Source organism: Silene latifolia, chromosome 7, assembly GCF_048544455.1.
Source record: "Silene latifolia isolate original U9 population chromosome 7, ASM4854445v1, whole genome shotgun sequence".
In the NCBI taxonomy this organism is placed as follows: domain Eukaryota; kingdom Viridiplantae; phylum Streptophyta; class Magnoliopsida; order Caryophyllales; family Caryophyllaceae; genus Silene; species Silene latifolia.
Genome location: NC_133532.1, coordinates 13597521 through 13611760, shown reverse-complemented (window position 1 = coordinate 13611760; position 14240 = coordinate 13597521). Strand labels below are relative to the sequence as shown.

The following is a 14240-nucleotide window of genomic DNA, read 5'->3' as shown; positions in this document are numbered from 1 at the left end:
ATGTATCACAATTCCTTTCAAGCTGTCATTTTTTACCTATCGGCAATTCTTGAATAAGAATATGTTTTGTACTCTTTGTCTGTGAATCGATTTTCTTCTTGTTTTTTTGGGGTTGCAGCCGTCTGACACAATCTTATTCATGGAATAGACGAAAACATAAGATAAAAAGTTGTGAACTTTCAACTCAAAACACTAATAACGTCAGAACTAAAAATGTCAAAAGTAATTGTTCGACAACTAAAATTCGTCGTGACTCTTGAATTTTTTTCCGACATTGAAAATGTATCCGATACCTATCATTTTTGTAGGAAATTCCTCATACTCTTCCGACTCCGAGTCGGAGTCCTGAAATAAAAATAAAGAAAATAGTAGAAATTACTAAAATAAATACAAAACATTTATAAAAAAAATGAAAAAATTGTACCTAAAACATGCAAGTAACGAACAAGTGCTAACTATTCAGAGTAACATGCGATTTCAAGGTACAATGCAATTTGGTTGTCTGATGTTCATGCACAACTATTGTCAATTGAGTTGGTTTCGTTGTTTTATTGCGAGTTTAATTACCTGATCGATACAAATTTTAATTTAATTAATCCTAATTTAATTAGTGTAAACAAACCCTAATATAATTAATAAAATTAAGAATTAGAAGTTACCTGATGATTCGAGAATTAGAATCCATACTTGTGTAATTTGATGGATTGATTAATTTTGTTGATTTGATTAATTTTCGAGGGAGAGAATTAGAGAGAGAAATAAAGAGAATTAGGCAAAGGACATATCATGGAAAAATAATGAAAAAAAAGTCCAGAAAAGAGTAAAACCGTCCATGGATAAGCAACTACGATCTTTTATTGATCCTATTATTAGATGATAAGCTGACCCATATTCTGTATAAAACCAAAACTAGAAATCGTTATTACTTTCGCGACACAAAAATAATTGCAAAAAAATATAAATTGAAACTCATGAGCTTTGTGCTATAAAAATATTTTCATCAAAATATATTTCATTACCAATTCTCTTAACTAATTTTCAATTCTACCTTTTATTTATCAAAACAAAATACAATGATGAGAAATGTAAACAATTATAAGGTACCAATATTGTATAAGTAATTTTACAAAAATCTTAAACTTTAAGTACCGTGCATATAATGCACGGGGTCTAAACTAGTTCATAATAATAGTCTTAAATATATTTTGATCCTGTAAAGCCTCCTTTGTGATTGTACTCACTATGTGTCCATAATCTTAAAATTGTCGTCCCGATGTGTATAATTATTTTTCATTTGACAACTACTCAGAGCAGACTGAAGCCAACCGAGACCAATTGCTAACTCAACTAGAGAAGATTAAGAGGAAGTTTTTTTTTTTGACAAAGGATTAAGAGGAAGTTACTTTCTATCAACGACTATATTCCTCCGGAGCAACATAGATCCACAACATAGATCCCCGCTTAAACTGGGTCACACACTCGACATTTGAACATGGGTAGGACACTTGCCGCCTAAGTCTATGTTACTTTCACACTTCGTTTGGGCATTTATTGTGAATCCAGTATGATTTGCAGCCGATGTGACACTGGGCAATTGTCCTGGTCCGACACACCAAATTCGGACACGACACCAACAACCAGTGGTGGAGCGAGGACTGGAGGGCTAGCAGAGGCGGTCGCCCCGTTGAAGTTTGTAAAGTTCAAAATTTTTAGTTAAAATTTTCGAATTTTTTCGAGGCCCCCTTATAATATTTCCCTTTCGCCCCCGCTGAAAATTTTCGCCCTCATTGCCTTAAAATCCTGGCTTCGCCACTGCCAACAACCAACTAATATTCATAAAATTAAGAATGGCGTCAAATAAGATTATAAGAGCGAGAAGAGAAGAAAAATGGCAAGAAGATGATATATAAAAAACACTTTTTAAGAACAAAGAAGGCAAGGAGACACCGTGTTGTGTCCGACACCTTGTCGGCAAGTCTGAATGACACGAGTTTAATTAATAAAAAAACATGCACATTTTTCATTCAATAATGAGCCTGGATACTTTTACAACTGTCTGTGAAAGCATAGTTCACTCCTTCAGTTACAGGAGTGAGCTATGCTTTCACAGACAGTTGTCGCTGTAAGCATGAATTCAGCACCAGAAGAATTTTCAAAAAATAAGAAGACTATATAGGGGAAACAACAAAAGATAAGTTGCATGCTCATTGCTCAGTCTAATACAATAACCCGCAGAAAACAAAAGAAAAGTAAAATAGAAATTGCGAAAAAGCAAGAAAGAACAGAGCCTTATTGGAAAAACTAACAAAGACGGCTCATAGTAACAAAATTATCCATCACAATTTGGTCGGCTTCTATAAGCAAATGCAAAGAACTCAAGACAAACGCAAATCTAGTAAATAGAGTAGTTCTCACTGACATCGGCAGGCCTGATCTTCCGGTAGATGGCTACAGCAATTGGCATGAGACCAGCGAGAGCAAGCGAGAGATGATCAGAACTGCTTGTACGCACTGTAACCTGTCCACTCATCTTGTTATTCAATGCAGCTCGAACTGCCATCTTAGAATTGCGTCCAACTGAGATCTGAGACTGAAGGTTGGCCCCCACTGCGAGGTCACCTCTCCATTTCATTAAAGATAGAGTAAAAGAGGACTGTTCCTGCCCTATTGGATAATCTGCTTCTCTGAGACGTACTTCCAGATTAGCCCCATATGCGGCGTCTTTCTGAGATCTGACAGTTCCAGTGCTACCCACCAAAACCAGTCTCTTGCCCACCATTATCTGATCTTCGACTTTTACCCCTGTCGCCACATTTTCTCCTAAAAATGTGACTGTAACTCCAGCAGCTGTCTTGTTCTTCTTCAAGTTTTTGAACTTGCTTTCCCCTCTCACAATGTATGCATATTGCTTGCCGATAGTTTGAACATCAAAACCCACTAAGCTAGAACCATTTTCGCCATGTTTGGCCGAAACTGCAGAATCCAGATGGACGTTGAAGTCTTTCTTGTCTTTATTCACCTGCACTGTAAATGATGCAGGGAAACGTTCCGCAATACCCATCGTGTGCTCAACATTGACTCCCTCATAGCCACAGTCATGGTCCCACCCATGGGGATCCAAAACCGGCCTAGCCAAGAACTGTGAGGTTGGCTCCAAGAATCTATAACGATAAGCGGGATTATCACTATCAAAAGATGGAGGTAAAGTCATGTCAGGCAAGGGAACTGGAACAGCTGCTGGAGCTCCATTTTCACCATCATATTCTTCTGGATTCTCACTTACACCATCCTTCCCGCCCTTCTTCGCCTCCCTCATTCTTTTAAGCTCCTCTCTCCACTGCTTCCTCTGTAGAAGTTTTACTCGGTAATCATACTCTTCAAAGTACGCCTTCTTCTGATCACTGCTAAGTTTTGCCATCTGAGATTTCTTCAGAGGCTTAAATGGTGGAAGCTGATCATACTCCTCCTCTTCTTCTTGATCAGAGTCTGACACATCATCCAAGTCAATATCAGAGTCAACACTGTCGCCACCTTGATCAGCTGAAAGTTTTGGGTGGGCCCGAGGTTGCAACAATGAAGACAGCAAATAAGGGAGTGGCGGAGACCGGGAACGGAAACCAAAGAGCTTTCTAGGGTCAAAAGCATCTTGAGTTTTTGAGCTAGCATTAGCTTCTGAGAAGATTTTGACCGAGTAGCACAACAATAGTAATTGTGGCCTCCATGCTTGGCCATTGGGAAGTATCTTCTGGCCTTCCCGATTCTTTCGACAGGCAGAGTGATTCTCAACAAGAGAAACAGGGTTCGTCATATTTAGATTCATCAAACGCATTTCACCAACAGCTTGACCTATTAACTGCTGAACAATATGGCTACGTTGTGCCACCAACACCTCATAACTCAGAGTGCCAGATTGCCCATCTGGAGGTGCGGAAGAAGCATGAGTAAGAGTGATAATGGCATTCCGCCAAATTGAAGCACCAAGTGAATTAGTTATTGTCTTTAACAAGGGTAGATCATTAAGATCTCTTGTCTGTGAGTCCAGGCGATCCACGTAGAACATGACATCTGGAGGATATTTGTTTGTGAGCTTCTTGACCGATGCCAAGACCTTACGATTATAACCCTGCTCCACTGCCGATGATCTGAGACCAGGTGCATCAATGAACCGAATTTTGACACCATCGACATCTCCATAGACCGCGTTTACAGAAGTTGTTTCAGTCTCAAATGCATTAACTTTGACCTTCTCTTCACCTAATATAGAGTTGATAATGGCGCTCTTCCCAACACCTGACTTCCCAAGAACCAGGATGTTCAAGGAGAAGTCCAACTCTTTCCCCTCAGCTTCAAGCTGCGCAGCTGTCTGCTTTGCGTTATCAAGACTATAGGCTGGACTTACAGGTCTCCCAGCAAAAACTGCTAGTTTATATAGAACTTGTGCTGCTAAGGAATGTTCAGCGGTAAAACCAACTCTCTGAACCAGCCTTAAGAACTTCACCTTTAATTGCTGTAAATTCTGCAGCTTCTTCTTGTCTTCTTCACTAAGGTTCTCTTCTGGCGGAGGAGCAAAATTTGTGGGATTAAAGAAACCTGAATTGGTGGAACCAGTGGTAGGCCTGGCAGACCGAAGTGATGGTTCCAAGCCAACGGGGCGCTCCAAAGAAAAAAGGCGAGATCCGTCTTGCGATCTTACAGTGATGGTGCCAGGATCTGTTCCTGCACCAGTTGCAGCTTTCAACAAAGCAGCTAACGCAGCTGAATCAAAAAGCTCATTTCCCTCTCCTTCCTCATCAGAATCACCTTCATCGGTATCTGTGACAACCTGACCATCAATCATCTCAGAACTATCATGAGTTTCCAATTCCTCTATATCCTTTCTAGAAGAACTTCCATTTCCAAAGTACACGAGACCATCCTCCTCATCTGTAGCTGAGCCTTCATCATCATCTTTCTCTTGGGTATTATGAATTTCATTCTCAGCTTCCATTCTGGTTTGGTCAAGCAGGTTCTCATCAGAGGCAGTTGAATCAGGCCCGTCAACTAGAACACTAGCATATGAACGCTGACTTGGTTTCTCCCCTTCCCCATTAACAGAACTAGCCTTCTCATCATCAGAAGGTTCCTGTTCTTTGGAAACAATATCAGTCTCTGACTTAGTTTTTTCTGTGCTAAGTAACTCGGCAATCTCTACGGCCCGGGGTGCTTCAACATCATTGGTTTGAGCTTCTTCGAGATCAGCAGCTGGCTTTTCAATAACCTGACCAAACATAAGTGTGTCTGAAGATTGAATATAGTCATTGGCAAGAAAATTTAACAGATATACCAGTCAGCAGTCAGGACTTACTTCAGAGGAAATTGTGTCAGCCGACGATGTAAACTCATTGGCTAATGTCACATCTTCAACAACAGACTGGGGTGCTTCAGCATCATTGGTTTGAGCCCCTTCCAGCTTATCTCCCGACCTATCAACAACCTGCACATAGAAAAATGGGTCAGAAGATATAGACACTGGTAATAAATTTAATAAAAACGGTAACAGGTCAGGAGGACTCACCTCAGATGTAATTGGGTCAGCCAGCGGTGCAGAGTCGTTGGCCAATGTCACATTTTTCACAACAGGAGCTTCTACTTCCTTCGTTTCATGTTCTGTGTTGTCAACTTCAGATTCCCCAACGACAGCTACCCCTGACCTAACGGCCTCACTCTCAGCCACAGATTTTGCTTCGCCATTTTCAATGGCTGCGGAGTCCTCCATAGCTGATTTTTCAGTAACAGAATCTTCAACCGCAGGAGTGACATTTTCAACAACAGAGCTTTTCCCTTCCTCTACCTCCCCGACAACAGCAATACTTGACCTAACAGCTTCTGCAGCATCGACCTTAATGGAGTCCACTACAGCATCCCCCTCATCAGTGTACTTCGCACTAGTGGCTTCCGTAACTCCAGAATCCACTGGAGCAGATTCTTCTACAACAGAAGCCTTCTCTACTTCAACCTTTGAATCCTTAACGGAATCATCCTCGTTAGTTGACTCCACAGGTTCAACCTCAAAAGACTTTTCACCAATAGAACCGTCACCCACAGGTTCAACTTCACTCTCCTTCTTATCGTCAACACCAACAACAGCAACCCCTGACCTCACAGCTTCAACCGCATTCACATTTATACTATCAACAACAGCATCCTCATCCAACTCATCAACAAGCTCAACACTATTATCCACCTCTTCAAACGACTCGACACCCGTATCCTCCTCCACACCCTCTTCCCCCTTAGGCGTATCCGTCTCCAACCGTTCCAAAGGATCCCCCCACTCCTCTCCCCCTTCCTCCTCCTCCTCCTCTCCTCCTGAAACCCTAACCCTAGGAACATCCTTCTCAACACCATCTAACCCCTTCACCTCACCACTACCTACCTCATTTTCATCATCATCAACATCCTTCTCACCGGTTTTCGACTCCGAACCCATCACAGACCCACTACCCAAAACATCATTTTGGGCAATACCCACCATTTTTTCACCCTTTTCCTCATCTGGGTTAATAACAGAATTCTCAAATTCCCCACCATTACTCAATTTACTGCTACTATCAATATCATTACTACCACTATCTAAATTCAATTCAACATCCTCTTTATTAATTTCATCAATTTTATTCAATTTTTCAGTAGAATTATTGGTTTTATCATCGGAAAACTTATCAAAATTATCAAAAACTGCAGTATCAGAAGAAGGTAAAGTTTGAATACCTGAGGATTGCTGTGAAATAGGAGAATTGGTTTCTGGGTCCATTAGCTTATCAAAATTGGGAATTCCCTCAATCAAATTGATTGGGGAAATTAGGGTTTAAGGGGTTTTAATTGAGATAAGAGAATAGAGTAATGAACGAAGAAAGGATAATAAATGAATGAAGTTTTTATGAAAGTGTTGAAGATTGAAAGAGGGATAAAGAAATGATAAGGTGGGATTAAGTAACTTCAACTTTGGGCCTTCCGTCTAATTTTATTATTATTTTATTATTATTATTATTATTATTATTATTATTATTATTATTAATTTTGGAAGAGTTTGTCTAATAAAAAGTTCATATTATATATGTTTATAGTAATTCTAAATAAATTTAGTATATATAATATAATAAAGAGAATTTTATTTTGCTTTCTTAACTCCTTATTTAAATTTTTAGTATTAGTGGTAGTGATAATTGAAATTGACTAAAAATAGTGTGGGTTTGAGTAAGAATTGTCAATAATATTAGCAAGCATAAATATAGAATTGATATGCTTGAATATAAAGTGTATAGGATGATGTGTATGTGTGTATTTTTTGCTGATCGGTTTGCGTATTTTTCTTTGTCAATTCTCATATTCCACTTATGAATCTTTTCGAGTTGTGTAAATCAGTAGAGAACTTGTATTAGAGCTTTTGATTAACATCAATTACTTTCGGTGAAAGACTAATTTGGTGTGATTAGTTTAGTTGATTTTTAAAATTAGTTTCGGAATTGTACTAGTGTATTCAAGTTGGTTGAAATTTAATGGCATATACATAGACTTTCAGTCCGTTTTTCTTAAGACCATTGCTTTTGGTCTGAAATAAGACGGGTAACATGTCATCATTTTATAATAAAATGTTGTTATTTTTTGATAACATGTTACCATTATTGTTCACATCATTTTCAGGGTAAAAAAATGACACCTCTAGTCATAACATTTTGTGAATTAATTGGTTACATTTTCTTAAAAAATGACAACATTTTATCCGTCTGACAAATAAGACCAAAAGTGTCCGTCTGAAACAAGAATTTTTGATAGACTTTGGGTCAAAGTGAAATTCAACTAAAATTTGGTACAGTATGATTCTAATACTTCCTTTATTCAACTCCACTCTACCACTTTCAATTTTCTACACTATTCACAAATAAACATTTAATTTCAATTTTCTCTCAATAAATAAGTGAAAATATATTCACGTGAGATCTTATTTGATTTGTCTTTACAAGTACATTAAAATATATTTTATAATTTTTGCAAATACGTAGCTAACGATATTTATCACGTAAAGCATGTGTTGGCAAACGTGATAAAGTAGAGTGGTAGCATGGAGTTGAATGGATGAAGTATATATATATATATTTTAATCTAATCACATTGAATAATGGGTAGAGCATCAGGTCAATACCTCATACCTAAGCACCGAGGACTAAAACGAATCAAAGTTTGCGATATCTTACTCAACATTCTACTAACAAAAAAAAACAAGGTATGCGGTCACGAACATTAGATAATGAGAAACTATCATAAACTTAAAAAATTATTTCTCTCTAATTTTGTCTGCTTCTACGCACCAAAAACTGATAAGATTGCTTTCGATAATCATCTCACGACAACCAAAACCTGTAGCCTTATTTTTTTATTTTTATTTTATAAATGTGTTGTACGTTTTATAAATAAATATAAAACTAATATATATTTCAATATTGATTTAGGATGTTGTTCAAAATGTGATCACATGTTCGGACTACGGAGCATGGCTTTCACCGGTAATGTACTAGGGATTCTTGTTACTTAAAAGAAAATGGCTATTGCCTATTGAAAATTGCTCTAAGCATGTTGAGAACATGGTTAACACAACTAAGGGATGGAGACCTAGAAACTTGAGTTATGCAAGACATTTGGTCCTAATTTAATTTATTCTCATCAAGCTACATACATAATGGGAAAGGATTTTCATAATCCCAATGACCGTCATCAAAATAACTATGAGCATTTGTAATAACTATCTTTAGGTCGGGTTTGAGGAGTATAGTAAGGCACTTCAGTTGTTTGGAAGAGCATTTGCCTCTAAAACTGTAGTAATTATTTTTGGGGCGGGCTTGGGCCTTGTGAATTGCAAGATGTAGAATGTTGTCTTGATAGGCAAATATGTATGATGGATTGCCTTTAAAACTGATCACTTAGACTAAGTTTATCCACAGACTCATCTTCAGACTTCAGACTCTGCCACCTCAGCTTTCCACTAACTTTTTATTTTTCAGGCTCAGACTCAGACACTCTCAGACGCACTTAAAATATACACTTTATCCTCATACTCATTTCAGACTTTGCCACCTCAACTTTCCACTCAACTTATTTTACATTTATATTTCATTACATCAATATCTTCACTTATTTTTTGATGACATATTTTTCACTTAAATAAATCAAACATTAAATAAACCTTTTGACATATTTTTTTTACCACCGATATATAAATAACAGAAATTATATTACAAACTAAATTCCAAAATACGAAAGAAAATTACATAAACACATAATATAAAAATGAACAAAATAAATAGAAATACGAGATAAAATAACTAAATATCCCCTGAACGATGTCATATGTGTTCAACCAAGTCAGCTTGAAGTTGATGATGATGGGCTTGATTACGAATTCGACGATGATTTTCAAAGTACTGTTCACGATGAGAGTAATAATTGGGAAGAATACCATTTATAATTTCAGGATCGTTTTCTTGATTTTGAGCGACGTCATACTGAAAATCACTGGAAAGATCATTTTCATCTCGCTCATCTTCGATTATCATATTGTGTAATATAATACATGTTTTAATTATATCTCCAACTTCGTTTCTATCCCAGAAACGTGTTGGGTTAGCAACAATTGCGAACCTTTTTTATAACACCCCAAAAGCTCTTTCAACATCTTTTCTCGCACTTTCTTGATGTTTCGCAAATAACTGTCTTTTCTCGGATAACATGTGCGCTCGTGGGCTTGTTTTTACAAATACAGGCCACTCTGGATAGATATCATCCGCAAGATAATATCCCATATTGTATTGAGACCCATTTATTGTAAATTGGACATTTGGACCTCGACCCTCGAGAAATTCATCAAAAATCGGAGAACGATCTAATACATTTATATCATTGTTTGAACCTGCAATTCCAAAATACGCATGCCAAATCCATAAATCATACGAGGCGACAGCTTCAAGAATCATAGTCGGCTTACCTTGGTGTGCCGAAGTGAACATGCCCTGCCAAGCTGTTGGACATTTTTCCCATCGCCAATGCATGCAGTCAATACTACCAAGCATACCGGGAAAGCCGCGATGTTCTCCAACCTGAAGTAATCTATCGATGTCATCTCTTGTAGGCTTTCTCAAATATTGACCTCCAAATACATCAATTACGCATTCATTAAATTTTTTCAAAGATTGGATTGCAGTATTTCCTGCCATGCGTACATAGTCATCCACAGCATCACCTGCCATCCCATAAGCAAGCATACGAATGACAGCCGTGCATTTTTGAATTGAAGATATTTTATTTCTACCAATGCCATCAACATCGTTTCCAAAATAAGAGTCATGATTTTCAAAAGTATTTACGATACGAAGAAATAACTCCTTACGCATCCTAAACCTCCTACGAAATTGATTATTTGTATAAATAGGATCATTTGAGAAATAATCATTCCATATACGAGCATGACCTTCTTCACGCCCTCTTTCTATATAACACCTTTTCTTTCTACTTTTATTGTTAGAGGATGATGTTGCTTCCTCTATATCACTCATTATATTTGATACTATATTCATAGTGTCATTAGGTTCCACATATGAATTTAACGTCTCATTATAGATGTCGTCAATGGAAATATTATCCGACATAATTTTGATTTAATTGATTTAAGTTTGATAAATTTATGAGAGAAAGGGAGAAAATGGGATGAGAAATTTGAAACATCTGTTTCAGAATTTAAAGAAGTTTGATTGAATTTCTTTTTGCAAAATAATTGAAATGTTTTGTCATTTTGTATAATAATGCAATAGAAAAGGTGATATGACAAGACATGATAATTGAGAGTAGCACATGGTATACTGCAAAAAATCAGAATAGCACATGATCACTGTAACAATTCAGAATAGCACATTGAAAAAAAAAGTAAAAAAGATAAGACTTGAAATGACAACACATAACATAATTATATATTACATAATTATTTAATACACTTGACATAATTATACAATACATAATTAATAAAAGCATATTTAACATAATTAGACATTACATAATGATATAATAAACTCAAGCAACATAATAATACAATACATAATTAATAATAACTTAATTCTTAAAGTTATTCTAAGAAATCATCAATATTAATTCCGCGTTTTGCAGCAATTTCCTCCAATTTCTTTTGATGAAGTTTCCTTTGAAGGGGTGTCATTCTACTAACATCAGCACATATGAGTCTTTCTTCTATCTCTTGTTCTTTTATATCTGCCAAACGACTTGCGGACATTGCTCGTGTTTCCTCTATATTTTTTGCCATTGACATAGTCCCGCTATAATCATTTTCGCTCATTTTCCCTTTCCCCTTTCTAGCTTGTGCTTTCTTTGCTGCATCCCTCCCTGTATGACGTATCTCGCTACGCTCTTCTGTGACACTAACATCTCCACCGGAAGATGTATACTCCCCGCTTACAGATGTCTTGTTTCTCATAGATGAGTGACCACTTATTTCCTTATTTTTCCTATTTTCCTCACTCCATTTTTCTTCCTTACCCACCAAATCTCATACATGCATGAAATTAAATGTATTTCCATACATTTCCTCATACAATGAATTGGCTTCTGCGAGCTTCATGGACTCATTAAATCCACTCCTATCAGCATATTTAGCATAACAACCTTTAAATTTACTAACCGCTTGATTAATTGGGTGCCAATGTTGCTTACATTGGTTTCCCCCTCTCTCTGCTTGTTCATCCCTTTTATTTTCATTATAAAATGTTGCTATTCTGTTCCAATAATCGACTCCTTTTTGCGCATTACCAACAATTTTATCCTTACTAATATTTAAAAAGAAACAGCAAGGAGACACTCGTCTTTTATCGTCCAAGATACTGCTCTTCTACGTGTTGTGTTGGAGTAATAGGGTCACTAATATTAATATTTTCTAACCCTTGAAAGGTTAAATTTTCATGTATGGTGTTCGAGTTTGACCCAACACTAATTGGAGTTATAGGAGTTTCATTCGTAACTGGTTGAGAAAATTGGGAACTTTGCATTTGCAAAGTCCTCGTAAAAGATGTGTTCATAGAAGATCTATTTGGATCTTGAGTATTTGGGAAATTTTGAGGAGTACCTTGATTTTGGGTTTGTTGGGATAACAGATATTGAAAACGAGGATCATTATACATATGCAGAAAGGAATTCATATCAATATTTTGATTTGGATCCATAAGTAACAAATAATTATAAAAAGATTTATAATGTGTTTTTTGTAGTTGAGAATTATAATATAAGTTTAAGTTGAGAAATATATGTGACTAGCATACAAGATAACAAGCTATTTATAAATCTTTTTTTACAAGCCTAATTGTTTTTTTTTATTACACAGATTTTTTTAATAAATATAATTTTATAATTAGATTTTCCTACATTTCAATTGGTCAAGTAGATTTTTATCTTATCTATATTGAGCAAAACAATACATAATCTACTATATATATATATATATATATATATATATATATATATATATATATATATATATATATATATAGAGAGAGAGAGAGAGAGAGAGAGAGAGAGAGATTCTTATAAGGCCTTGATACCATATAAGGCCCTAAGTCCTTATAAGAACCCTTGGATGGAAGGGATGGAGGGATGAGATTGCATCTAAATGAAAGGTCACAAATTAATCTCCTCTAATTACCTCCCTTAATCATTCCAACTCCTTAAACTTTACCCTCTCCTAATCTCTCCTCTCATTATCCCACCCTTTCACCCTCTCACTAAATACCATTTTCTCTGAAATTCCCAACAAAAAAACCCAAAACAAAAAACCCATTTTCCCTAAAATTCCCAACAAATAAAAAAACCACCCTCATCCCGACACCATCCCGTCACTGCATCCCTTTCCCTCCTTCCTTCTCGGCCGCCGTACACCACCATGCCGCCACCTCCACCTCACCAGACCCACCACCACCACCGAGAACCAACACCACCCAACACCACCAGATCCTTCGTCTCCCTCCATTGAACCGCCACCACCAGCGAACCAACAACAACAACCAGCAACAACAACACCACGACAACAACAACAACTCCACGACTCCCTCCTCCCTCTACCACCGCAACAACTCCACGACAACAACAACAACAACAACACCAACAACCCTCCTTACCACCACCACACCCGCCCACACCTGCCAACAACAACACCGCAACAACCCTCTGCCAACTTCGTCCTTTTTTTTCTTCAGATCTAAACAAAAAAGCGCCCGCGTAGTTTCAAAATTCAAAATTTGAAAATCCCGCCTTTCCTCCATTGCTCGTCGGCCGTTGTTGTTGCTCGTGGTGGTGGTGGTTGTTGCGGTTTGGGGAGAAAGGTGAGGTGAGTGGGTCAGTCATGGTGGTTATGGTGGGGGTGGCGGTGGTTGTGCGAGAAAGGAAAAAGGAAGAAGGTGGTGTGGTGGTGTTATTTTTCTGTGGGTGTTATTCTCCCTCCTGCTCTTCTTTTCTCCTTTTTTTCGTTCTTTTTTTTCATTTTTTTTTTTTGCCTTTGAATAATGGTCCTACATGTATCATTAATTAGAGTAAACAACCCAAATTTGGGATACACTCGTCTCCTACTTTTTGGTCAGCAGATAGGAATTAGTCGACATCCCGAGTTAATGACATAGCGTAATATGTTCACCCAACATCCGTTCGAAAAAAGACTAAAGTTATACAAAGATTGGACTAAAGTCATACAACAATGGACTAAAGTTATACAAAAATGAACCAAAGTTATACAAAAATGAACCAAAGTTATACAAAAATGGACTAAAGTTATACAAAAAATTGGACTAAAGTTATACAAAAATGAACCAAAGTTATACAAAAATGAACCAAAGTTATACAAAAATAGACCAGAGTTATACAAAAATGCACCAAAGTTATACAAAAAATGGACTAAAGTTATACAAAAAATTGGACTAAAGTTATACAAAAATTGGACTAAAGCTATACAAAAATGAACCAAAGTTATACAAAAATGAACCAAAGTTATACAAAAATGGACTAAAGTTAGTCCATATTTGTATAACTTTAATCCATATTTGTATAACTTTAGTTCATTTTTGTATAACTTTGGTTCATTTTTGTATAACTTTGGTTCATTTTTGTATAACTTTAGTCCAATTTTTTGTATAACTTTAGTCCAATTTTTGTATAACTTT

General features: G+C 36.7%; 1 protein-coding gene and 1 pseudogene across 1 annotated transcript; both read right to left on the bottom strand.

Annotated features, from left to right (window-relative positions):
- Positions 1-2149: 2149 nt before the first annotated feature.
- LOC141591791 (translocase of chloroplast 159, chloroplastic-like) lies at positions 2150-6968 on the bottom strand. Its single transcript, XM_074412255.1, has 4 exons — positions 6751-6968; positions 5555-6534; positions 5345-5473; positions 2150-5257 (listed from the first exon to the last, which is right to left on the bottom strand). Exons 1-4 carry the CDS (start codon positions 6791-6793, stop codon positions 2393-2395), a joined length of 4017 nt encoding a protein of 1338 aa, XP_074268356.1. The 5' UTR covers positions 6794-6968; the 3' UTR covers positions 2150-2392.
- A 2282-nt stretch (positions 6969-9250) lies between these two features.
- On the bottom strand, positions 9251-10628 carry LOC141590903 (uncharacterized; annotated as a pseudogene).
- Positions 10629-14240: the final 3612 nt, after the last annotated feature.

What these genes read in the sequence shown, in the direction of transcription:
- LOC141591791 (XM_074412255.1), bottom strand. Translation starts at nt 6,793, where the DNA reads ATGGACCCAGAAACCAATTCTCCTATTTCACAGCAATCCTCAG. An exon ending in TATTTCACAGCAATCCTCAG is followed by an intron (nt 6,535 to 6,750) that starts GTATTCAAACTT and finishes TTATTAACCCAG; the next exon opens with ATGAGGAAAAGGGTGAAAAA. An exon ending in CTGACACAATTTCCTCTGAA is followed by an intron (nt 5,258 to 5,344) that starts GTAAGTCCTGAC and finishes ATGTTTGGTCAG; the next exon opens with GTTATTGAAAAGCCAGCTGC.